At 37.6% G+C, this 26,371-nt stretch overlaps 1 protein-coding gene across 1 annotated transcript in view; it reads right to left on the bottom strand.

Annotated features, from left to right (window-relative positions):
* Positions 1-26,371, bottom strand: part of galt (galactose-1-phosphate uridylyltransferase) — a 33,173-nt gene that overhangs the window by 1,692 nt on the left and 5,110 nt on the right. Inside the window, exons 5-11 of the mRNA XM_042509694.1 lie at positions 24,521-24,650; positions 23,803-23,859; positions 18,341-18,463; positions 12,279-12,385; positions 11,363-11,376; positions 9,918-10,001; positions 177-331 (exon numbers count right to left, since the gene is read on the bottom strand). Of these exons, the coding sequence (XP_042365628.1) occupies positions 177-331; positions 9,918-10,001; positions 11,363-11,376; positions 12,279-12,385; positions 18,341-18,463; positions 23,803-23,859; positions 24,521-24,650 (670 nt within the window). The remainder of the gene's footprint in view (positions 1-176; positions 332-9,917; positions 10,002-11,362; positions 11,377-12,278; positions 12,386-18,340; positions 18,464-23,802; positions 23,860-24,520; positions 24,651-26,371) is intronic.

Genomic DNA, 26,371 nt, shown 5'->3' with positions numbered 1-26,371 from the left:
TATGAAATGCAACAGTAATCTCAACAAGCTCTGAGAAAACGATAGTGTGGGAAAGAATAATAGCCGTGAAAATATCTTGCACATGTATGTATTTATCTATAATATCTACTGTACATTGGAGAACAGAACACACTTGTAACTATTGTATAAAGCTGGGTTTGCACACATGTATTCACCTGTTCAGGGGTGAGGTCCCTTTGTTCCTGTGCAAGCATCTCATACCCGACCATAAACTTCTTAACTGTAGCTGAACGCAGCAGAGGAGGGTAGTAGTGAGCATGTAGCTGCCAATGAGAGTTGTCATTCTTTGAATGGGGGCCAGTTGGGGCTCCTGAAGAAAGAGAGAGGGACATAAGATATAAAGGCAAGCAGAGGCTATGTTCACACTGACGACTAGTCAGCTAAGATTATCCAGATGGGTTTTACAGTCTTAAATAGTATACCAAAACTGTTGATGATACAGTAAAATTTATAACAGGTCACAAGGCATATTTCTTGTGAATTTTTAAAACACTCAGTGTGCTTGGTACATTCGTGTGGGGGTAGCCATAGCAACAATTTTCCTCCTTGTTATAAGTTAAGTCTCACTCCTGAAATAGACCAGATCAAGAGTTAAACCAGCAATCTATCACTCTTCATTGAGTCTGTGTTGTGTGAAGGTCCCTCCTTGTCATTTACATCCGCTAGAAAACAACAAGAAAAATACCTAAAGAATCCATAGATTTAACAAGCTGCCAAACTGTAAAAACTGAACTTTTAAGCGCTAAGATGTAAAACATCAAGAAGATATGGAAAAACTGTGGGATCCTTTCACTCCATTTACCAATGTGCAGCCAGTGTTTTGTTAACTTGGTAAGACAAACTGTAGAGGTTTAAGCTTATTAGTGCTTGGTTTTAAAAGCTTTAACGATGATCTTAGCAATTTGATCAAATAATTGTAAATATTAATGTATGTCACTTCTGGCTGTTTGGTGAAATCATTTCTCACAGAAAAGCAATGTAAGGAGGGACACTGAGATAAACCAGCAATATTCACTTTGTTGATTTAACTTTCTCTCTGAAAAACATAAGGTTCTTAAATAATCCAGTGACACGATATTGCATGTTTTTAGCGAGCTACAAGCACTTTTTTTATGCTTCGGCTTTTAGTTGCTTATTGTGGTGCCGCTAGCCTTCACCTCAGGTGGCCGTGGCTTTCAGAGTATAACAAGTTGTATTCTGTCTGTGTTGGTGCCACTTGTTATGTACCATCTTTTGTAAAAGAGCATCTTCAGGTAAACTGACATCATGGTATAAGTTCGACAAAACACTCTAATGTGTTCCGATATCGAGAAAAATAAGAATTTGGTGGAGGATTTGTCTGTGCAAAGTTTCAGGACACCTTCTTGAGTATTATTTGTTGTACTGAACAACAGCCTCAAGTGCAATATGGCAGTAATATTTGTAAATATGTGCACAATAAGCATTTTCTCAGTGTTTCTGCAAAACTGGATGACATGTTAACAACACATACACATAACACACACACACACACACACACACACACACACACACACACACACAAACAGATCGACAGCACAATCAAACACTAAAGGCTAATCAAGGATATGCATAGCCAGGACACAACAAGCTCGTTATCTCTCAGCCATCCACACCACATGAACAAGGCCCTCTGCTCATTAATGCTTCCAAGCTGCAGACCAGACAGCCCCCCATCAGGTTGCTAGGGTAAATTAAAGGAGGAGCCAGTGTTGACTGAGAGCAATGGAGCAATGAAACAAAATAAAGATTTTATAGTGATAAAGTACTTTTTGTGAAGAGGAACCGATGATCTGTTCTTTTGGAGATTGTTTGCTTTTTATCACGGCTGCTGAGAATTATACACTCTGATTAGCTGGCAGGGCTCCACTAAATTCTGGTAATTGGACAGTATAACCAGCCACCACTGATGCATTCATTTAGAATGCATCAGTATTAAACTGTAAGTAATGAGCAGAAGGTTATGCCTCAGTGGTTTGGCTTATGAGCTTTGAGTATGTGTTTTTTAGTTTGTGTAGGCAAAACAAAAGTAGATAAACAGCCAAATGAGAAATGTACAAATTTGATTTGTGAGAATGTCCAAATCAACTAACACTGGGGAGAAAAAGAGACAGAGTTTTCTGTTTTTCCACTGAAAAGTATGTTTATTGGGACTTTTTCCTTGTCAAAACCTAGGGTCTTAAGCAGTGATACTTAACTACTATCGTGGGCCAAATCTGGTCCCCGATAGTGTGCCGGGTGGCTCCTCAACTATTTTGTGATTCACAATAAAAATGAAGTGATTCACACTGGGACTTGTTTTTGTACTGTATGTATATAATGTGCCAGAGTGCAGACAGCATCAAAGTAGAGCTTGTTTATCAAAAAAAGAGCCAGTGGAGGAATAGAATTCCCCAAATCCTAGAAACGTTCTAAAATACTGAAAACCTCTGAAAATCCTAGAAATGTCATAATATCCTACAAACTTCCTAAAAAACATAAAAATGTCCTAAAATCTAAGAAATGGCCTACAATCTGAGAAACATGGCTTCCTGCCATTTTATAAAAAGTGGCCCAAAGCAAAGCAAGCTGATTATCCATGGTCTAAAAACTGATACGGTTGTATGCTGTACAGAATATAAAGCCCTCCAAGACTGCTATTGTAGGCATTTGTATTCAACATGTTTTCTGCTCTTTTATTCAAGTTTTCCTTCAATTTGTCACCCTCTCTAAATCTAACTTGACAAAACTTGCTGATTTACTGCATGAAAAACTGCAGTATTACACAACTCCCTAAATCCTCTCAAGAGGGTCATTACCACAGATACATTTCCAGTGATTTGCGACTGTATTTAACATTTAAATACTGTCTCTGTTGTCTGCGCTGCTTTCTGATCTTAGTGGGAGGTAATGAGGTGATCAGAAGTAGAAGTAGAAACATGTCTCTTGTTAGAAAATACAAAAGAAATTCAAAAATAGATCCATAGAGACACTGTATTCAAAATAAGAGCTTTTCCTTTAGAGGCAGTTTCCCGACAACGGGGGCTGATCAGACACAGATAGAGACAACAGGAGGTCGACATAAAAGAAACTAATGGATGGTAGAAGAAAAAGGAGGAACAAAGAAAAGACTGAAGAGGACAGATAATGAATGAATAGAGACAGATGCTCCTATTAGTAGACAATTACACAGTTTTGAATTGTTTTTGGGTTTGTTCTCCTGAATGTGTGTGCATTTATTTTAGAATCAGCATACTATATCCATTCATAGGGAACTAATTCTAACAGCTACTGGTGTCATACTGATAGACAAATCATAATAATGTATATGTGACACTCTTTTCTACTTCTCGTATAGATCCAGGATGTTGCAGTATTAGTCCATGTCCCAAAATGCCTATCTGTCTCTCTCTCTGTCCTCGTCCTCCATCCAGCCAGTTAATACGGTCTGTAATGTGCTGTGTGTTTTCCTCCAGAAGGAATAACCAGGTAGCTTTATCTAATCCGTGATTTCCCAGATGACTCAAACACCATCCAACCACTTCTATCTCCACCACACTGCCACTAATAAGCCGAGCCCAAAAATAAAAGCTGGCTGCTTCAAAATGAGCTAAAATAAAGCACAAACACAGATGGGAGATAAGGCAACTCATTATGTGAGCCAGGTGTGTGTGTGTGTGTGTGTGTGTGTGTGTGTGTGTGTGTGTGTGTGTGTGTGTGTGTGTGTGTGTGTGTGTGTGTCTCTCTCTCTCTCTCTCTCGCTCTCTCGCTCTCTCGCTCTCTCTGTGGATGGGACTATGTGTTTCCATATTAGGTGGTCAGTGTGTGCAGTTTGTGTACTGTTTGTTGGACAGACACACTGTGTTAGCACATTGCAGCACATCAGTTATAGTCGCAGCATTCTCTTTTGCCTTAATCCCCCTTGGTCAAGTTAAAATAACACCATTATTTTGGGAGTTAAAAGCTTCCCATCTAATGATTAAAAAAAATGTTCATGGAAGTAAAGTAACAGTCCATTAGGATGCGAAACATTTCAAATTGTCAGAGGATCAGGAAACTGCTTTGGCAGTGAATTTTAGGGTTAGAGTTTATGGCTGCTAGTTGCAACAGTGGGGACTAATGAATAAATTAAGTAATTAATTTAACTCATATTCACACACTACAGGTGGTGTATTAAACTAAAAGATTCACATACAGAAGGGGCCTGTATTCGACATTTGGAGCAAAGGTGAAAGATTTTTTTTTTCTTGTCTGAGTTAACGTGCCTTCATCGTGAGTTTTTAGACAGAAAAAAGTAGCTGTTGGTGTTTTGACAAAGAAGGGTATTGTGAAGATGAGTAGGGGCGGATTTATCTTTACACTGCTTCCAGTAGGATGTCATTGTAGCTGACAGTTAGCTCATTTGGACACTTTGGGCAGTACTATTGTAGTACTGATGGACAAAAACAAACAAACTTCAGTCTTTATGAATTACTCTTTTTGGTCTCCAGTATGTACTAGGTTAGCCTATCAAGCGCTCTAATGCTCATGAATTCCTGACTTTTACCACTCTGTTACTCTCTGTTATTATAGAATACTCCGCATGATGCCTGCTACAGTGAGTGAACAAGAAGCCATTGAATTAGACTTGAGTCAAGACAAGGTGTCAACAGATTATCGGCCTGGCCAATTATCAGAGCCAATATTTGGCATTTTTCTGATTATCTGTATCAGCGTTTCATTTTAATGATCACCAATAAAATTAATTAATTAAAAGCATGCAAATTGTGTTCAACCAATACCAGAGAGCAATACATGCAAAAAATGTATCAGCATGGGAGGGACTTTTACTTTGTAAAACTTGAAGAAACTATTTCATTTATTCATTTTTTATTCAAATTTTCACTGAACTTTATAAAATAAGTTGCAGGGAACTTCCTGTATATGATGTTGAAAGTTTTGATTAAACATTTGTTTAAAACATTTAAACAAAGTTTTGTGTCGGAGTTTGTTATATTCCAAATTTCAACAGAATTTTTCAAAATTTGTTATTGTAAATGCATATTGGTTCCAAATCAGTCTCATTAAGTACTAATGATCGGTATAGGTGTCAGCTCTTAAAAAAACAATACTGTTTGACCCCTAGTCAAGACCTCCACCAGACGAGCCCAATGGTGCATTCATGTGCTCCTCAGATGGTAGCTTGGTTGTAATGTGAAAACAATTTTTTAAATATTTATTGCAACAGCAGAACATAGTCAGAGGCAACCTCTAGACTTCGGCCTCATCACTCCCCGTAGATATGTATACATGAGATTCTGGGGAGTGATTATTAAATATCATCTCTTCATAGGTTGGTATGACTTGCGTTTATGAATCACTGCAGCTTGAGTTGACTGCCTGTGACAGACAGCAGAAGTTGTCCTATGTCCGTAATAGAGCGTCGTTAGAGAAAGTGACATGTTGTGCAAAAAGTATCAAAACTTAAAAAGCACAATAGGTTTACGATATTTGTATGTATCAACTGATACTAAAAGAATCACGTTGCTCATCACTACAGTGCAGCTCATATGTGACTCAATAGAGGCAATGTTCTAGCTCAGCCCCAGATTGCTTAATGCCATCCTAAATTTCACCAAGGACACATTTTCAGTATGTTAGTTATTTAACTTTATTTTTCATGGTGTGGAGGGCTTTCTTTGGCTTCATCATTGCATTAAAACAATTGAAAATTCAATCAGAACAAACAGCAGAGACATATGCAACATGATTTACATTTTACTAAGGACTGGGGGACCTATGCTTTAATAATTATTTTACACATTGGTTTAGACAGTATACTGATGGAGATACACTAAAGGCCTAATTTAAATGTATTGAGAGTTGAAAGAAAGTTTTCAAAGTTTTAAAATTTACATATTGTTTCTTACTACTTTGGAAGATGTTTTCCCCATTTCCCCAGCCTTGTGAAAAAAAAATGCCTCAGAAATTAGGGTGAACCTACCAACTACCTGCTTGCAACCCTCAACACTTAACATGACCTATGAGTTTTAGTCTCCATCTAAAAAATAAAAGAGACTTGAAGATTAAAGCTGAAACTTAACACAAGATCTGTCGAAGCCTTCACCACAGGCAACTTTAGACTGAGATTTTACTTCAAAGATTTGATGTCTGATAAAAAAAAGAAACTAAGTCGATGACTGTGTCCTCTCATACCCTCTGTCCTTTCCTCCGAGCTACAGTATGAGTGCATCATCTCTCTTTTATGTGGGCACGCTGGCAGCAGCATGCCAGGGGCATTAAAGTTGTCCGTCTTCACCAGTCTTAAATTTAGATTAGTCCCTCCCTGATTATGGAGCTGCAGACTAAATTGAACAAGATAAAATTCAGCCTTGTCATTAGTCCTTATTAGTCACATTTTGTGCACACGTCATTGGATTGAAGCTGTTCATGAAAGATGAAAGAGATCACAAAAAGCCCATCATTTGGAAGTGAGGAGTCAAAAAAAGCAGTGCAGTCATCAGAAGAAAATTTTTGGCATTTTACATTTCTGCAAACCACAGATAAGTTCCATTTGTACATTTTATCCCCATCATTGCATCTCTTCTTAAGTGATGTAGTTCTGATTACATGTATATGAGCAGAAAACCAAAACTGTGTGTTTTTAATGAGACATCAGCAGTATTTTCAGCGGCAACTGTGCCGTCAGTAGGGGGTTTTTTTATACAAAAAATTGCCAGAATTTCCAGCAGCAATTGTGCCTCCAAAATAGCATTTTTTAGTGAGACAAAGTCATATCCAGCTGCGCTTGTGCCATCAAATGTGGTTGATTTTTAGTGAGAAAACAACTGCATTTTCAGCTGCAACTGGACTACCAAGCCCAGGTTTGTTTTTCTTTTTTAAGTAAGCCATCTGAGGCATTTTTGGGGGCGACTGTGCCAACAGAACTTGTTTTCAGAAAGATATCAATGGCTTTCCCAGTGGCAAAGCAGCACTGAAAGGATTTGTCTTTTAGTCAGAAATCCCCAGCATTTTCAGCTGTGATTGTGCCACAAAAAATAGCCAATTTAAGCCAAACATAAGCTTAACTTAAACATAACCATACAATAACCAGTGTTGTAGAAATGTATATAAATATATCAGCCCCATAATGATGCACATATGTAACACACCCATGGTTTGCAGAAATATACAATGTCAACATTTTTTCTGGTGATTGACAAAAAAACAAAACTAAAGAAGACAAAAACGAATTGTTCAAAAGTACAACAGCAATGATCCTAAAGTGATCAGCACTTGTTAAGAAACAGTTATACAGCCTGATGAATGGATCTTATCAAAACTATTGAGTGGGTTGCTCCTGATCATTTGTCTGTGTTGAAATGATGCAGACAGAATTGATTAATCTTAAAAGTATAATTTCTCTGATTTATGACAGTTCTCTTAATTCAAAACTAAGCAAACTCTGAGACTCCGTAGACTCTGAGGGGAGTCTAGTTGTGCATTGAGTTAACTTTGGCGTGCTAACATGCTCACCATGACAATACGAACACGGTGTTTGACAGATATAATGTTTACTATGTTAAGCATCTTAGTTCAGCATGCAAGCATGATAAAATGAGCCAGTAAGCACAGAAATAGGCCTTAATCTGTCTGAGAAACCTGCCCTGTAGTTGTCATGGTAGTGTATCTAGTTCAGTGCTGCAGTGTTTATGTTCCCAGAGTGTCCATCAGTCTGAATCAGAACACCTTCGTCAGTGAGCAGTGAGTTTTCCTGTCTGTGAAACAACTCAGAGCGACACGACTGCTTGCAGGGATTGGACCTGCAACCTTCAGCTGATACAAGGATCGCTCTGACTAGTCAGCCGTAATGACACTGCTCTCCTTTCTGTCACACATCAGTCATCGCATCACTGCACTCTGCTAACCTTTGTTCCATTTTGAACCTGCTGCAAGGAGTTTGTCTGGCAAAACTCAGAATACCTGTTTCCCTCACTGTCTCAGCAGCAGTAAATATCAGTCAATGCCTTTGCTGTGCTTGAGATTCAGAAGAGGAACAGCTGTCTTGACAGCAAACATCTTTCTGTACAAGGCATACAGCCTTTCTGTATTTGTGCAAGGTGTGACTTAACAGCAGGCCAGCTAAACTCATGCTTGCACATATAAAAGAAGATTAATACCTGCAGCTTTACAGTTATTTCAAAGTAGAGTTGGTATTTTATGTTCAAATTAAAAAGGTTTCTTGGCCCTCATTGCAAAAAGTGACATTTTCCAGCATTGTTTGTGTATTTGCTGGATCATTCACTTGCTTTCTGTCTTGTGTTGGTTCTATCAATTCCTCTGACTGTGGTGTTCTGCTGTCATGCAAAAGTAATGGAATTCATAATGATGAATTATCACCAGACTCTGCAGTTCCTCTCAGGTCCACAAAGCGTTTTACCGTCTTTTAGCAAATTGCTTGATTTTACAGCCCGTTACTTCTCTGCTTTGGATCATCATACTCATCAGCATACATGAGTATTCCAGCAATAGCAGACAGCTGTTTTGAGCAAAAAGGAAAAAAAAAAAGCTCTAAAAACCTAGAATACACTTCCTTTACAGCATCAAATGGTATACATACAGGGTTAGCAACTGGCTATTGAACAGAGAGGAGCATTTAAGGGGCCTAATACTTTTCACAGAAGTTGGTCGAGACCAAAATAGAGCTAAAAGAACAGTCAGTATTGGATTAAGACTTATGACTCAAATTGAATGCTGATGTTTCGAGGTCAGTGTGTAAATAAGGCAGAATATGCTAATAACAACTTGTTAACCCCGCCATCATGTTCACCGCACAGGTCTGTACAGTTTTTCTGCCTCCCAGTGTTACTTTGCCTGATGGTAAAAGCCTGGAATTATACCACGAGTGCTCTTAACCTGTAGGAACTGTTGCTTTACTTTGTGGTGATGTATGAAACAGAACATTAAATATGCCGATGTGTCTGAGTGTGCATTGAAGTGGTAATAAGTGGATGAAGGTGAGAGTTTCTGCTTTGGGAATTTATTTCAGCAGTGATGACTGAAATGGAAAAAGAGTTATCTAACCTTCACGGAACAAACACTGCACATTAAAACATCTTTCTAATGACATTGAACAAGCTAATCAATATCCATATGTGACATTAACCCTGTGAAACCTTGATCGACATCCCTTTCCTTGTGCTGCATTCAAAAGCCTTTCATTACTTTTAAAATGTTGGAACCCTAAGTATATTAAATTGATTTCTTTCACAAACATGGAGGAAAGGGCAATAAGCAACTTGGAAAGAAATGTTCTGCAAATGTTAAGATATTAGTAGACTTAAAAATTATTTTTATGGAAACTAGGGAAAAATGTCCAGTGAGCTGTAATTTGAATTATCATTCTCTTCCTAATTTTCAGTTATTTTCTTGAACATTTGCATTTTCCTAATTTCTTGCTAATTTCTGGGTCATGTCTTTTTAAGTGTCTCATTGCTTTTCTTCGCATTTTTTTTGCAAGAAATCAAGCCAATTTGCCCAGGATTCAAAGAATTAATTCCATGCTGGTGCCTGATATGAACTAAAGGCGAATATACTTGGGAGGAAAATGGCTTGGTACAAAGTCTTTTAAATCCTCACATGGCTGACTTTTGCAGATCATGACACAAATGAGCCTTCAGACCACTGAGAGCTCATTCACATATCCAGCTAAATGATCTAATTTATATCTGGCCTGATAGACAACCTCCTGTTTGTCGCAGTATTTATGTTCCAACCACATATTTACATGTATTTACATTGAAATTATCTTGAATCTTTCCCACCATCTGTCCCTGTCTCCTTCTGTCACTCTGCAAAGGAGACTTCAAACAGGTTATCAGATCTTTTTCTTTTTAACCCTCTCACTTTTGTTGTCTTACCATGCCAGCCCATGGAGTAGGGGAAGGAGATTTCAAACAGATTGTCATACTTGGTCAGCAGTCGCCTCATGATGTCAGCCAGATCTGATTAACAAAGAAAGAGGGTAGAGAGAGCAAAAGAAGATATTTGTTATTTGTTGAGTATTCTAAATAATGGATGACATGAGGAGGGGCAGCTGAAGTAGAGGGCATGATTTGGGGGGAGGGGGTAAATATAAGCAAATAATAACTTAAAACTGAAAATGCAGTGACACAAGTTCAACTCTTAGAAAAGCTGTAAATTGAAGAAGATGAAACTTTTATTATTCTTGACGGGACATGAAATATAAAACAAAATGCCTGAATACACGAGGAATGAGCCAGACAGACAGAAAAATAAAGTGCACAGTTACATAAACACACACACAAACACATAAAGTTTAAGTCTGACTCTCAAACCAACAGATAAAAAGCATGAGGTTAGGGATTCAATTTTGAAGCGTCTTAATCGATCATTTGCAGCAATTAATAATTGATTAATCATGAAGATGTTATACATTATAGAAGGTAGAGCTTTACCAAATGCACTTTCTTCACATTCCAAACTTCTATCACGGTTTTTGAATGAAGCTTCAAATGTCTGTCATATTTTTTACATCATAATTAATACCTGATATGTGCCAGTTACAGCTTAACTCAAAGGGGAAAAAAAGAAAAAAAATTTTTTTAAAAATCCTTTAATTTAAAAAAAATGTTATTATAAAAAATTGAAAAAAAAAGAAAAATGGGAAAAATTAAATAAAAATTAAAAAAAAAGAAAACTAACCTAGTCCACTTTTCAGCTAATGGGCAGTCAAAATTCCTAATAATTTTGTGCTATTCCTAGGCTTATTCGATACCATAACAAGCACCACATAAAGTGCTTATCATATTTAATAATATAAAAATATCTGTTTAAAATGTGTACATATGAGCTCCTTTTATGCATTTTTTAAAATGTATTTATTTTTTATTAGCAGATCACTTTTTCAAGGACACGTGGTAAAAGAAGCTGTGAAAGTAAAGTGGTTTGATAGAAAGCACTGTGTAATAACTGGAATAAATGTTTAAAAAAACAAAAACATATCTGATGAAAACCATACTTTACTCTGAAAATGAATGATAAACAAACACTATTGAGCCACCTTTGCTGAATTGGTTCAAACACTCTTGATTGATTTAATTCTTCATGGTGATCAATTGATTACCAAATAGCGATTAACAACCATACATCAAACTGTGCCCGACAAATCCACCTGTTGTTCTACCTGCTGCAAGCAAACTACAGGCACAAACTATTTGTGGCACTGACTGCTTGAAGGAGCCGATTTTGATTTGTTATGCTGTGTTGATCTTCAGTGTGAAACAGTGGTAATGGGCCGTGTCTCAGAAGACACATATCGCAGCAATCCGTCTTATCTATGTGCCTTGGGCTTCACACCTTCATGACACAATAGCTTAATCAGTTAAACAGACTCTGAGCTGTCAACAGAAGTCTTTCCAATGAGCCCATGGTTGATTCACGGATGCAGTGGTGTCCGTCCTTGAGAGGTAATCTCGCCAGATCTCCTCGATCTTAAGAGAATTCATTCTCTGACAACAACAACAACAACATCTGCTAGAGTCATTTAAACACCATAATGTTAAGGACAAAAGAAAAGCGAATGACAGTAAATAAGCGATTTATTCGACGATTACTAAAGCATTTTACTGTTTGCAAAATATTTAATATTGGGAGGTTTGACAGGAGACAAATGCATGCAACCACTATAGACTTCTCTGTATGACCATAATAATGGCTAAGGAGACAGGCTTGAAACTAGACAACATACATTAATACTTACCAATAATTTGAGACACTGGGCCATACTATTAGACGGTTTGGATGTATTGTCAGAGTTCCCACACATTTCCTGATAATGAACATGAAGGGAGAGAGGTTCCTTCTTGTACTCTATACCAATTTGTTGTAAGTTTTGTGTATTTCTTCTTATAAGTTGATTGTTGTTGATTGCCTTCTTCATACTTTGAAAGAAATCAATCAAATTTCCTTGGGTTTCAAAGGGTAAAAATTCAATGAGTCTGAAACTTTAGATTTATTTTAATTTTTTTTTTAATTCCATGACTTTTCGAGGCCAGGAAAATGTTTTCCATGACTGTGGGAGCCCTGTATATTTATTTTTTCCATAGTTTTATGGAGCTGATACACCATTAAATGTAATTCCATGAACGGAGAGTTTTCAAGGGAGTTAAATGAAAACATGGAAACTCTCTCACACTCACACACACACACACACACACACACACACACACACACACACACACACACACACACACACATACATGAGCCTGAGGACATGTCGTCGGGGTAACAACAGCGTCTGGTAGGGCCATGTTGCCCAATATGGAACCACCGCGAGCCAATCAGAGCTCTCCACCACCACACGCTCCTGGAGAAGAGACAAAAATTAAAATGTTCATTGATGTGCAGGGGATTAAAATGATGTATATGTTTTTTTTTATAGACAGCCAGGTTCTGTTCCAGAAGCAGAAGAACATAACTGAAAATTACAACAAATTCAGTCTTTCAGTCTTTCTTTCTTTCAACAGTTTCAAATTTTAAAAAATAATGTAATATTGTTTTAATGTTGCTATGTAAGACCAAAGCCAATGCTAGTTAAATATCACCAGCCAGTTGATTTAATAATAGTTGGCGGAGGATGAAACCCACCGACTCCTTTAACACCACCATGGGGTTGATATCGATGGCTTTTTTCACTAAGTGGAAGCATATAGTTCCCTGACATTATCAGAACTTACCATGCCTGTTGTTGTCTTTTACAGATCTAAAGTATTTTAAGTAGCAGATTAGCAAGCAGTCGTCATTAGCAATGTGAGCCGTTAGATAATCTTTGGTCTCGTGAGTCAACTGACATCACTAATGTCAACTATGATCTTTTTGTAAGCCCCATCAAGTAGTTTTGTTGTCTAAGCCTAACCCCCGACCCCCACGTCAAGAGAAAACACAAAAAGGCTGTTCCCATTTAAATATAATGAGAGGGGATGAAAAAAACATAGTAGGTAAACTGCTTTCTAAACATATTCAGAAGATTCATCTGTTCAAATCAATGGGAGCCAGTGGTCCTGATCCCAAAAATCTGAAATTAAGGCAATCTGATCATCTAGAAAAAAGAAATAAACAAACATAATTCAGATGGTTGAGCTCATGAGCACATCTCTTCAGTGAATCTAAGTTCTTACAAACAGTCAGAGCTTTCTTAGCAGTCAATTTATCAACTAGAAACCTAATATTCGATATTAGAGAGGACTGCTGGTCTCAGAACCATCTGCTACTATGAATCATCTTTTATCATTTCATGATTTTTCTTGACAGTCTTCCACTTAATTACTATAAACTGTTTTCAAAGCTGAATGTTGATTTAACATGCTGATGAAATTACCTTGTGAACATTTACCCACACCCTTATAATGACCAGATGAAAATAGAGAAAGACAGTTGACATGTGAGCTTGATCAAACTGCTTTGGCTTATTAAGTCATCTCATAGCATGTATTCAGACCAGAATGACACAAATAAAATGTTTTAGTTTACAACAAGCTGATTTCAGCATGGTAATAAAACAGGTCAGTCAGAAATGGTCGATTGAAGCAAGAAGCCCAATAATAATAAACTGTTTAAATGCAGAATGTGTCAGAGGCTGAGATTTAACAAGCTGATGAGTGGGCACAAACACAACCTGACCTTGGTATTACGATCCATCAGAAATGGATTAGCTCAGTGTGTGTGTGCGTGTGTGCGTGTGTGCGTGTGTGTGTGTGTGTGTGTGTGTGTGTGTGTGTGTGTGCGCGTGTGCGTGTGCGTGTGCGTGTGTGCGCGCGCTGTTTGCAGCGGTAAAAATCTGGTGAAAGTCAGCTCTATACCATTCCCAAAACACCACTGACAGTCTTTCTCTCTTTCTCATTCTCTCTCTGTTTTATTTTGCATGTGATTTCCGGCAACTGCATGTCGGCATATATATTCCCCCAATACAAATTCATACATGCATCAGTCTGATCACGAACTAAAATGGAAATGCTGTTGTGTTGAGCCTTGGAGCACAAACAACAATTTGCAGCGGGGTCGATCAACCATAGAGTGTAGTTCTTAAATCTGTAATAATTGATTTTTTTGGCCACTTGAGGGCAGAAGAACCTCACAACAAGCTGAAAAACATACAGTCCTGACAGATAAATGCCTTATCAAGTTGTGATGGCCAAAGTGTTAGCAAACAACAGTGTTTGCACAGACAGCAGACAGAAAGCAATATTGGCTTCCATATGATTTTGGCCACCTGATGAATGCAAGTCAAATATTGTGTTTCCTTCTAGCTAGGTGCTGGGCATGTTGCATTAAGTGAATTTATCAGAGCGAGTTTGTTTAAAAGAACTGCCTGGTGCTGCAGGAAAACAATGACAACTCAACCTGTGGCACACATCAGTGTCTATATATATATATATATATATATATATATACACACACACACACACACACACAGAGTTTTTCACCCACAGAAAGTATTTTTTTTTTCCTTCTGCTATCACGCTTCACTGTCTTGTTAGAAATTTAGTTATAGAAATATCCGTTGTGTCTACGAATATGTGGGTGGATATATATATATATTTTTTTACTCATTCTTTCTTTTTCTTCTCCTTTGTTTTTTATATTTGATGACATTTTTTTCTTATCTTGCATTTACACAGTGTGTCGGTCAATAGTATTGATATATACTTTTCTGTATGAATAGGATGTAAACTAATTAAAATCAAAAAACTGATTAGCAGTAAGCAGAAACCAAAGCAAAGAGAAAGTGTTGGGGCATCCCGGGCCATAAATCTCCCAGAGGTTTGAACAAACTTGCCGAGGCATTAGTGCATAATTAAGGCATCTACAGGGAATACTGTGGTGTTTAATAACTGTGGAGGAAAACACAGAATGATCTTACTGAATCCCAAAGTGTTCAGTTCTCTTAATGAACTGTACTCGCAGTATAGGATTCTACTTAGTCAAAGTGTTATTGCACCAGGCACGAACAGCTTCCATTTCAACGGATATTTGGAAAGAAAGAAAATGAGCAGGGAACGGAAAGGTATTTAGTGAAACGTTACAAACATTTTATGTTGTCATGCAAAATGCTGACATTACATATTACATGGGAAGTCCTTTCTTCCAATGGCAATAAGACTTTTAAATTCTTTGCACTTTGCATATAACTAGGCTAATTTGCACAGGAATGACGCACTTATGATGCACTTTATCCTCTGAGTCTTTTTTTACTGTTAGGTTTTTCTGCTATAGACTCTCTGCCCTCTGATTTTTAATTTTATGTTTTAGCCCTTCAGTGTTTTTCTAGGCTTGTTGTTTTTTAATCTGTTATCTGTAATCTGTTTAATTTCCTTTCTAATCTAATATTATACTTCATTCTATTTTCTTTCAAGTTAATATTTTAGTTTCCTCCTCCTCTTCTGTTATCCTTTGCAACTGTCATCACACTTTTTCCACCATACTCGTCCTCTGCTGCCTTTAACAGGATGAAGATAGACAAATAAGAGAAAGCCATGATGGAGAGGGAGGACTGAGGAGGAGTGGAGTGAAAAAAAAGAGAGAGAGGGAGTGGAGGATGCCCTAAAACAGACACCTCACGGACTGCAAATCGCAAAGAGTTTTATTCAATTAGCTCAGAAAGTTTTTGTTTCAAAGTCGAGTGTGTCACTGAGGAGCCGAACCCCAATTCAGACTCCTCCAAACACTGCAGTGTGCCAATTTGCGGTCCTAACCCTGGGTCAGAGAGACAGGAGCAAAAAAAAAAAAAAAAAAAAATAGAGACAAACACACACACACACTAGTAGGCAAGACTGAGTAGTTTAAGGCATTCTTCCAAGCGCACACACACACACACACACACACACACACACACACACACACACACACTTGTGCTTCCACTCTGATTTTATAAAGGTCAGTCCCCATGAGCAGCTGTCTAGGAGATTCAAGTGCCTTCTCTTCTCTAAACCTTAATGCTATCCTATCCCATCCCATCTTTCTCTCTCTCTCTCTCTCTCTCTCTCTCTCTCTCTCTCTCTCTCACACACACACTCTCACACACACACACACACACACACACTCCCAGTGGAACAGGTATCCGTGCATTCCCTGAATGAATCAGTGGCTGTCTAAATTTTCTTTCCTTCTTACTTCCAGTAAATCTCTGTTTCTGCCTTTACTCGTCTCCTTCCACTCTTTTGTCTCCTCCTTTTGTTCCTCATCTTCTGCCTCCGCCTTACTTTGTGCTCAAAACTCTGTTGGTTAATTTTTTACTTTATCACCAAGTCCATTCTCCCTCTCCAACTTTTTTTGAAGAGGAATGACATACTTTTCTTTTAGTCTCTCAACTGAATCAGCTTTGATTCAAGTGCAGAAGACTAAAAAGACCCTCCTCTTGAGACAGAACCCAAGTGGATTTCAGCTTTTTGTGTCATGGTTAATCAGCCTAAAATAATGGCTGACGGTTTGTTCCAGATTTGTTGTGAAAATAATATTTTTGTTCTGGTTACATTTCATTGCATGGATGCTAGTTATATAGTTGTGAACCTAGTATGATATGAACTTAAAATGGTGTTTGATTAGTTGATTAACTCAGCCGATAGGTGGAACTTTCCCTGGTTGCCTGGCAGTACGGATTAAACATAGAAGATGATTGGTTTGTTGGTTGGTTGTTTTTTGGTTGGTTCATTGCTTGGTTGGTTGCTCGGTTGCTTGGTTGATTTCTTTGTCATGAACACAAGTGTGAATGTGCCCAACATTCAAAGGTTTACACCATACTATTACGATATTGTTGCACTGTTCAATCCTAAATTCATGTTATCTCACTGCTTTGCCCTGAACATGTTACTTCGGACAGCCGAGGCCGTTTCCCCCCCTTTCCATTTTTTTGTGATTAATGGTGTGTGAGTGTTAGTGTACTCTATTTTATGATCTTTTTGACTTTTGCAAGGTGTGTTTGAGTACCTTGAAAAGGGCTACATAAATACAATTACTATTATTATTAGTAGTGGTATTGTCATCTAGTCAAACCCTTAGCAAGAAGAGTATTAACCGTCTTCCCCAAAATGTCAAATTATTGCTTTGAGATAAAAATTTAAACAAACAAAAACGTATAAAAAAAGTTTGTATTTTCTTCTTTTTCTAGGTCTCTTTAAAAGCTTTGAAAAGTAAGGAACTAAACATAACATGATATTTAAATACATTTTGTTGAGATTACTTCAGTCACTAAAAAAATCTGATATAAACACTGAAATAATGGCAGTATATTGTTGCCAGCTTGTTTTTTAAGACTTTCTTTTGAACATCATTCCATTCAAAGCTAAAATGTAATGGCATGAGGGCTTTCTATTAGGTTTCAAATAGATGTATGAATAAACACACACAAATACAATCTGCTCATTACTACTAAAACCCAGAAGACCATGCAAAGGTGGAAGCGATAATGGGCTGCAAGTTTATCTTGTTAGGAAAGTTGAATTTGTAGCACATCTGATTTGCTTATCCCTAAATAGACACAGGTGAACCCAGCTGTAAGATGGATTTTGGCTGTGAGTATAACCTCGAATTAGGAGTATCAAATAATAAAGTAGCAAGTAAGCCATCCCTCTACAGCTCCATTGTGAAGCACCAAAGTCATGGCTTTGTCAAGTTTAATTCTCCTGCAGAGCGTTCATTCACAGTTTCCACCAAACGTCTGCTTTCTAATTAGATGTTTGCCATAAGGCTTAATGTGCTCAGTGCTCTGATAGACCTGCCTCTCATGGTTACTGCCGATGATGCTCCACAAACATGACTGGAAAATCACTCTCACACTCACTCACTCACTCACACACACACACACACACACACACACACACAGTTAGTTTTCCTAATATTCACGCAGGATAAAGATGGGTGCCGCAGCATTATGCTAATGAGCCTCTCTGCTGTCCAATGACACGCTTCACTGCCTGACAGACAGGCAGTTTGCTGATGGGGAAAAGGAGAAAGATAAAGTAGAGAAAAGAGAGAAGCATGATGGGAAAAGGTGGAAGAAGACTGATGATGTGAGAGTCAATGAGGGCATTCATGGTGGTAAAATATGTCACTGTTTTGCAGAAATCCTCTATTTAGGGACATTTTCTGTGTGTCTTGTAAGCCATGTATTAAAGGTTGGTTTCTAATGTCTGACCTCTACAACGAGGGACAGCAGATTTGCAACACATCTAAACTAAACTGTATCTAGACCAGAGAGACAGAGAGACAGCTTTAAATGATCTTTTCAACCGGAAATGCCTTTGTGTTTATATGTGAACATCTGTACCTTTTTCTCAGCCTCTTGTTTGGCGTATTGCAGCAGCATCGGTTCTCCGTGTTTCTGATAGTAGGCTCTCTGACAGCGATCTGACAAAGCTGGCTCATTTGGCAGGAAGCTGCTGGCCCACACCTACAATTTTACAGGAAGCAGACGAGGGAAGATGATAAGAGACACATAACAGAGATCTAGAAAACCTTACAGTTATGTATTTGTGTGTACTACTATCTGTTTTGAAAATTAAAGGGGTAATGAGCAATCTTCCCACTTTTTCCCTCTTCCCTGATTCCAAATGACCTCATTAAAGTTTTTGATTTAATGGGGTTATTCATCAATATTGTTCAATCAATGACTGTTTCACAGGTGCAAAGATTTCTAAGATTCAAAATTCACTTTCATTTTCCCATTCGGGCTCTTTAGATTGATAAATGGGTTTCCCCCCGCAGCTGCTGGCTTTCATTTATTTCAATACAGTGTAAAAATCAACTTGCAGACAGTAAAATGTAATTGAGAGAGGTACTTCATCACAGCGAACAGCAAGGTTCCATGCACAGGCCCCGAAAAACACATTTTCTCAATCTGCTTCTCACTGTGAGCGTTGGGGTCGTATAAAATATGAAGAGAAAATATTTCTGCCAAAACTGGAACAGTTAGGGTTATTTTGCTGGGATTTTTTGTATGTGTAACTGGTCTGAAGTGTATGAGGCTCAGTTTGGAAAAAAGGTGATGTCACATAATGTATTAATCATGATTTAGCAACATCTCAGTCAATTACAGTTCTTGGGTTGTTGGGTTGTTTCTTTGTTGTGAGGTCACTGTCAATCAAATCTGACCAAACCAAACCCACAAAGTCCTGATGAAGCAGATTAGCTGGGTTTTTAAAAAGTTATAGTCCTGAACAACTCTCGCTCATTAATCCCTCGCACATGTACGAGCCACGTCTCCTCAGCCAGATCATCTATTGCTCAATTTCAGCCGCTGTTGTCTCTTGTTTTCCCGTTCTTGTATTACCTGTCTGTTTCCTGTTACTCATTTATAACTTGTTGCTTGTTATGTCTGTAACCTGCTCTTTCAGACCTGTTGGCCTGAACTGACTGTCTGCCTGCCTCAGGGCCCACATGGACAGATACAAACTCACTGATCAAAATAGTTACCTCATTGTTTAAATCCGTTTACAGCTGTTTTGATGTCTAACTGAGACAAACACATTGCTGAAACTTTCCTCTCATCAGCCACCCACTGGCATTCTGCGGCAAACAGTATTTACTCTAAATGAGCCCCCGGTATTAACCGTGATTGAAAAAAGTAAACATCCCTAGAGAAAACAGACAGTTTGATGCTCTAAAACAGATGAGATGCAGTCCGTCATTGGATTTGCGGAAAACATTCATCTGCGTTAGAGCACTACAGTTCATTTTCAATCACACTTTGGAGAAAACACTTTTAGGGCTGAGGAATTAGCGTTATAATGCACTCTCAAAAAGCCCTTTATGGATAACAGTGACCATTACGACAGACATGCGGATTATTTATATTTGCTTTATGGTATTTTAATGGATGTAAAAACAGGGAAGGAGTGCCAAATGAGTCTTACATGTAACTACTGACTCACTGCTGCATGATGAATCACTACCTGAGATAACACTTACTGCAGTTTTAAACAGGAAGTATTTACATATGGGTTTATTTAATTAGCTTCCAAACTAGTGCACACAAGTATATGCAGGAATGCAAGTGTTCAATACATCTTCATGATCTGATGATTGAGACCTTCACCAGAATATTGATTAGTTATTGTTGCACTGAGGAGCATTGCTGGTTTTGTTCCTAACTTACAGAGCTCTTTTGGTTTCTTTTTATTATATGCGCATGATGTCCAGGCTTGCCATGAATGTAACCTGCTTTCAGAGGGTATTTTTGCCCTCTTTCTCTTACATTTTGGAGAGTTTTCAGGCCTATTAAAGTCGAGTTTTACTGGAAGTAGCATGTTTTTTCACCAAGAGTAGGTTTTCCAATTATAATATCCCATCGAATGAACAGAGTAATAATCAGAGGCATTCTCTGCTGCTTTAAGGAGCACTGCTTCAGGCTGCATGGCAAATTGTTTTCTGATTAAACACTCCTCCACTTTTTCACCCATAATGCAGTGCAGGAATCACACTGTCATAGGATTTTATTTCTCCTTTTCAAGAAGCTGCATTAACTTCATGGAGAGAAAATGTAAAAAAAAAAAAAAAAAGGTCCTCTTGATGATCAGAGAGCTTCATCTCTTTTTAATTTTGTAGTAATTTATGAGTGTCCTGCTGGCCTTGCCTCTAGGGCACATGTTGTATAGCTGTATCATCCTGGGCTTATGAATAATGCTTAATATGTAACAAAGCAAATCCAATAAAACTAATCTTAAAAAAAAAAAAGATGGGAATTAATGTTTGTTGGCGTTTTCGCCGTTGGCCTTGGTGCAATTCTGTACACAATTACTGCAATCGGAGCAGAAACCAGCATAGCGTGACGTTAATATTAATGACTTTTGAATATCAGCTAAAGGCTGCTTTGTGGTTATGATCCAGTAAAGACAGAAAGAGACAGACAAGGTTAATGTGTGAACTATATGTGTTAGTACTATCTGCACGCCCCCCCCCCCGGGCTTGCGTAATAGTGTGTGGATATGATTGCACGCCTGCCAACATCTGTAGCTGCGGCTCTGTTTGTACAACTGTGTTTTTGTGTACACTAATCTCTCATCTCCCTGGCAGCAAACTGTTGATTCTCCGAGGAAAGTAATACACGAGAGAAAAACAAACTTCTGAAAATAACGGGTATAACTTAAACAACTATTATGACACCATCGGTCCTTTTAACTTCCGTGTGTTGCTCTTCCAGAGTGAAATACACACTTTGGGAGAAAAATACGAACTCAATAAGCATCTGCTTCTGCGAGGCAAATGCTTTCAAACACATTCTGAGCACTGTGTAGAATTAATACTGCAAATAGTTTGGATTACTTATGTAAAAAGTCTTTCAGGGGCACAAGTTTTTTTCCTTCCTCCACTTACATAAAGATACACACCACTTTGTCCCTGTGAGACCGAAGTTATCAGAGGCAATGCTGCCTGTAGAACACGATTAACATTTTCTGTTCGTTAGTCTTCAAAGATTTAGATCTGTGCTTCTCGCGCTCTGGCCTGGAGGGGTTGTCTGGCTGAACATGCGCACATTTACTTTACTCTTTTCCTGGACTTTGATGTGATAAGAAAGAGAAATCTGGACTGTAGGAGAAAAAACAAAACTTTTTAAAAAGCACCATCAAAGCCCAGATCCCAGTTTGATTTTGTGGCTGAAATTCTTTTTTAGTTGACCACATGAAAACAAAACACATTCATTTGATCTATAGCATGTACACAAGCACAAACAAGACTTTGGTGGCACCTAAATACATTTAGTTTAGGGGTTTTAAATTGTCTTTATCAGAGAGTTTCTTCCTTTACAGTGTTTCTATCTTCCTATTACTATTTTAAAGCAACTTTCTAGCTAAAACTAAATAGCTAATGGAACAGTGTGTTAAATCTGTAATTCTGAAGTCACATACTGCCCTCTGCTGTTGATTTGTGTATCATAGCCTTAGAAAACAGCACAGATTCAAATATCGTTGCAAATATAGGGAGTTGAATGTTCCTTTTAATACAAAAGCCTGAGGATCTGAGATGTTGCTGGTCAATCAGAGATGAGAAACTCATCAGTGCAGTCAGATGCAGAACTTTTAAGTTATAATAATGTCTTTAATGAGCTCCTCACCTCAGAGATTTTAAACTTTTGCAACTTTTCTTTTTTCTTGGTTGACTTCTCAAGTCTCCTCTATGCACATAATATGGAAGGGAAGGTGGCAACACTGCAGTTATATTTGTGAACAGCAGTCACTAATTAAGACACTATTTTGAAAAGAATCTTGTAACATTTTTAGAATGACAGGTTTTCTACAGCTTAATACAAGATTTTTAAGATTTTTTAAAAAATGTTAAATGCTACTCCAAATGACATTTGAGTGCAATTTTACAGAGAAAAAAATGAAGGGGAAAAAAAGAACCAACATCAACTATTTTGGGGTTAGGGACAAAGTTAAAAATAAATAATGTAAGAAGTATTCAGTAATTAAACAAAACAAAAATCTAAATTATTTTGAGAATTTACAATTCAACAACAGAAAAAATACCTCATTCTCACTCAATTCTACATCCCATGTCTTCACATTTATAAAACTTTTGTAAGATTTATTGAAGCTATTTTAATACAGATTAATTGAGTAAAGTTATTTTTAGCAGAAATGTAACCTGTTAATTAGTGAGCTTTAGAGGTGTTGGCATTCAGTTTATTTTCTTTTTTGTTTACTTTTCCAGAAATATCAACTTATTGCGAAACATTTTTGCAGAATACTCACTACATCTGAAACCGAGAGTTTACCATGGGTTTTTTTCTGCCTTTATTCACATTTAAATGTGTTTACTGATTGCCTCAGTCAGTAATAGTCGCATTATAGTTTATTATTTTTGCAAATACTGTTGAATTTTATGTCTTCATTAAGAGTAGCTTCCCCAACCAATCAGAAAGTCATCTCATTAAGACAAATTTCCTCACTGGGAGAATGATTGAAGCCATAAAACAGACTTTCTCAGCAGTACAGCTGAATACACAGACTTTCAACAACTTCAATATAACTCTCGGGCTGAAAACAGGGATTTTCATTTCTGATGGGCCTGTCTTCATGTTTTAATTGCTTGGATAGCTGACATATTTTTTTACCATATTGACAATATTGCTGTTTAAAATCCAATATGGACAATCCCTCTGTTTTTGTCATTTTCCCTCCTGATTGTGCTCACTCTCAACTTCATTCTACGAAGTGACGTCTTGACAGGAAATATAACTTTATGTTAGTTTTGTCTGAATCATTTTTCTGAATGAGCAACATAAAAATACAAGGAAATGCAGATGCGATTATACATAAAATAAATAAAAGAAATAGCAGACACAAACAAAATTTGACCACAGCAAACCATTATTGCTCATTTCTGAATGGAGAGTCAATTAACAGCTTTTATGCTGAGACTTGTCTGACTCAGAACTTTAAATGAGTCCTTTTTCAACACGTTCAACCTGATCGTGACAATGAATCTGAAAAGCAAGCATCTCAGATGTGCAAATTGAACCGACACAAAACGTATTGTGCCTGTATGTGATAAAAGCATTTTTATTATGCCATGTTAATGTTGCACCCTGAAAGTAGTTGTTGAATTTCAAGAAGTGGCTGCTGTGTGTTAATGTATGCATGTGTTCCTGAATTTGATATTCTCACTTAGAGGGCTTTCACTGGACTTTCCATTTATTCATGTAGTTGAAATCACTCAATGATTCAGCATTTGCGTGTACGTGCAGTGCAAATAAATACCTTGTGTGTTTGTGCATGTGTGCATTTCTACCTGACAGTGAGGATGTGGATTTGAGCAGCCCATCATAGCTCCTTTATTCTCAAAGATCTAAAGACAGAAAATAAGAGGAAAAGTAAGTTCAGAGTTAGGGTTACCTTTTTCCTCATATTTAGAGCAACAAAACTATGGTAAAGCAATCAACACAACTACAGAGATAAGAACAGAAGAAAAAGGGAAAGGTCCTTTGGTGGCACATTGGACATCAGCACTGGGCTACGGAAAATGTTGTTTTCCTCCATAAGTCAAATGTCAAAGTGGACTCAAGTTTTGTTTCAGGACTTGAACACAGCAAATCCTTGCTGATGCAAAAAACAGGAGGGATCGGGATAATGGTGATGTCCTTGGTGCTGATATTTGGTATATATTACTGTTTCTATTCCCCCACAGCAGCTATGTATGTATCTATTTGTCTGTTTAGTGAGAATTTTTATGGATCCCAAGATTCAGCGCCTTGCTCTTGAACGCTGTGAAAGATTTTTCAATATCAGAAAATAATTTTAATTTGCACTGATAAAAGAAACGATATCATTAGCTACCAATATCCACTTCCATCCAGGTTAACAGAGTGGGAATGGGTAGAAATGAATGTAGAAAGAGAATAGCTAATGATGCACAACTGGCCATTTGAGCATGCTGAAATGGATAATGTGGAATGTTTCTCTCTGTGTGTGTGTGTGTGTGTGTGTGTGTGTGTGTATATACCCCATACCTGAACCCAGGGGTACTTGGTGCCTAGTTCTTCAACGAGCTCTGCCCACTTGTCAATCACCTTTACAATCTCTTGTTTTTTCATAAGAGGAAGGGTGATGTCAGACCAGGGATGGAAACACATGACCTTACTGAGAAAGAGATGAAAACCTTGACAATAGCATCAAAACTACATTTCTCTCACTACACCAATGATAGGTGTTAAAACAGGGAAGAAAATATTTTCTTTCTTTTTTTTTTAGTTCACCTCAAAATCTGTCTTTTCTTTCTCTTTGGCTCTGTTTTTTTAAGTTTATTATTTATTGTGATGTTTTTTGTTATTGTTCTGGTTGTGGTTAGTAAGTGATGGATGTAAGGCTTTTGTCTTCCCAATGTTTTCCATAAAATGCAACAAAAAGGGCCTTGATCTACTGTATTTAGGATTAGTCTGGTTAATAAAAGTACAAGTGATAATATGTAAGACTGTTTTCTACATATGTATAAAATCCAGTGCTGAGTACTATTTAATTACTGATCTGCACTTGCCAGAGACCTTCTCAAAAACAGCTACATGTCTTCCCTATTGGCTTAGACAATATATGGTAGCCTATATAACGGTATTAGAGTAAAAAACAAAACAAACAAACAAACAAAAAAAACTTGTTGTCTAGCTGAGTGCTTCCCAAATGGTGGGTCGCGGTCCAAAAAGTGGGTCACGGGTCCATCCTGAATGGACCGTAACTGACTCGTGAACATGTTAAGTTTGTAAAAAAACACATTTTATTTTGAATTGCAAGCAATAATATTCACTTTTTCAATTGTAGTGCTATTTATTTACAGCGTTACGTGTTTTATGATATCCATGATATCCACTATGATATCTGAACATTTTGTGTTGAATTCTGTTGAAGGCAAGCATGACAAACTGAAAAAACACAGCACCAGGGTGTAATTATGTTTTAACAACTTTTTATGGAGTTTAGAAGCGTGTGTATTTAATCCATGTCCTCGTGTGTATATTTGCTTTCAGTCTTGCCTATGGTACTCCGGGGAAACCAGCTCGATTGTCAGAGTCAGAAAAAATGAAATTTCTTTCAACAGACAGGCTCTTCTCAGGGCACGGGCAGCTAGTACATGATCAATAATTGAACATGACTTTGGTGTTTATGCTCTGAGCAAAACTGAATGGTCGTATTTATGAATTGTTCATGAATATCGTAGGAACTGCAAGCATACCAGTGTATGTGTTTGTGCTTGTGTGTGGGGTGTTTGGACCTCCCACAAGCACTAAAAGTGTATAACACAATGTTGCACTGGATTTGGATTTATTTGATGTTAATTGATTGGTTCAGACTTGCATTCAAAGTATCCTCGAGCATTCTATTGAAAGAGAAATGCGTTTCCTGGTTAGTGCTGAAGTTTGCATGCCTATTTCTTCTATGGCTTTTGTGAGATGCTTTATTTGTCTTATCAGTGTGGGTTGAATAATATCTTAAAGACTGATTTCTTAATAACTGAGGTTTTTTAGAAACCAAGAACTATGCAATTTTGGTCACGATACGGATAACAGTGCTCTCTGTTCTGAGCAGTACATATAGAGAGTACTAGGTATGATTACTGACTGGCCACTTGAGGCTGACACCCATGTTAAATACCTAACTCGTGTACGAAAAATGGTGTTGGTCTTCATAGCTAATATCCCTGTTCAGGACAACTGTATGGGGGGTGAATTTTTATGTTGTGTATGTATGTTATGTATGTATGTTTTATGTTTTATGTTACTCACCCCTTTACGATTTATTTAGGCCTAAAGTTAAACGTAATTAAGGGTGGTCACTTTAAGTGACAAGCTGTCTGCAAGTCATTGATCGAC

Source organism: Plectropomus leopardus, chromosome 20, assembly GCF_008729295.1.
Source record: "Plectropomus leopardus isolate mb chromosome 20, YSFRI_Pleo_2.0, whole genome shotgun sequence".
NCBI lineage: Eukaryota > Metazoa > Chordata > Actinopteri > Perciformes > Serranidae > Plectropomus > Plectropomus leopardus.
The sequence above is the reverse complement of the archived record's forward strand: the minus strand, read 5'-3'. Positions and strand labels throughout refer to the sequence as shown.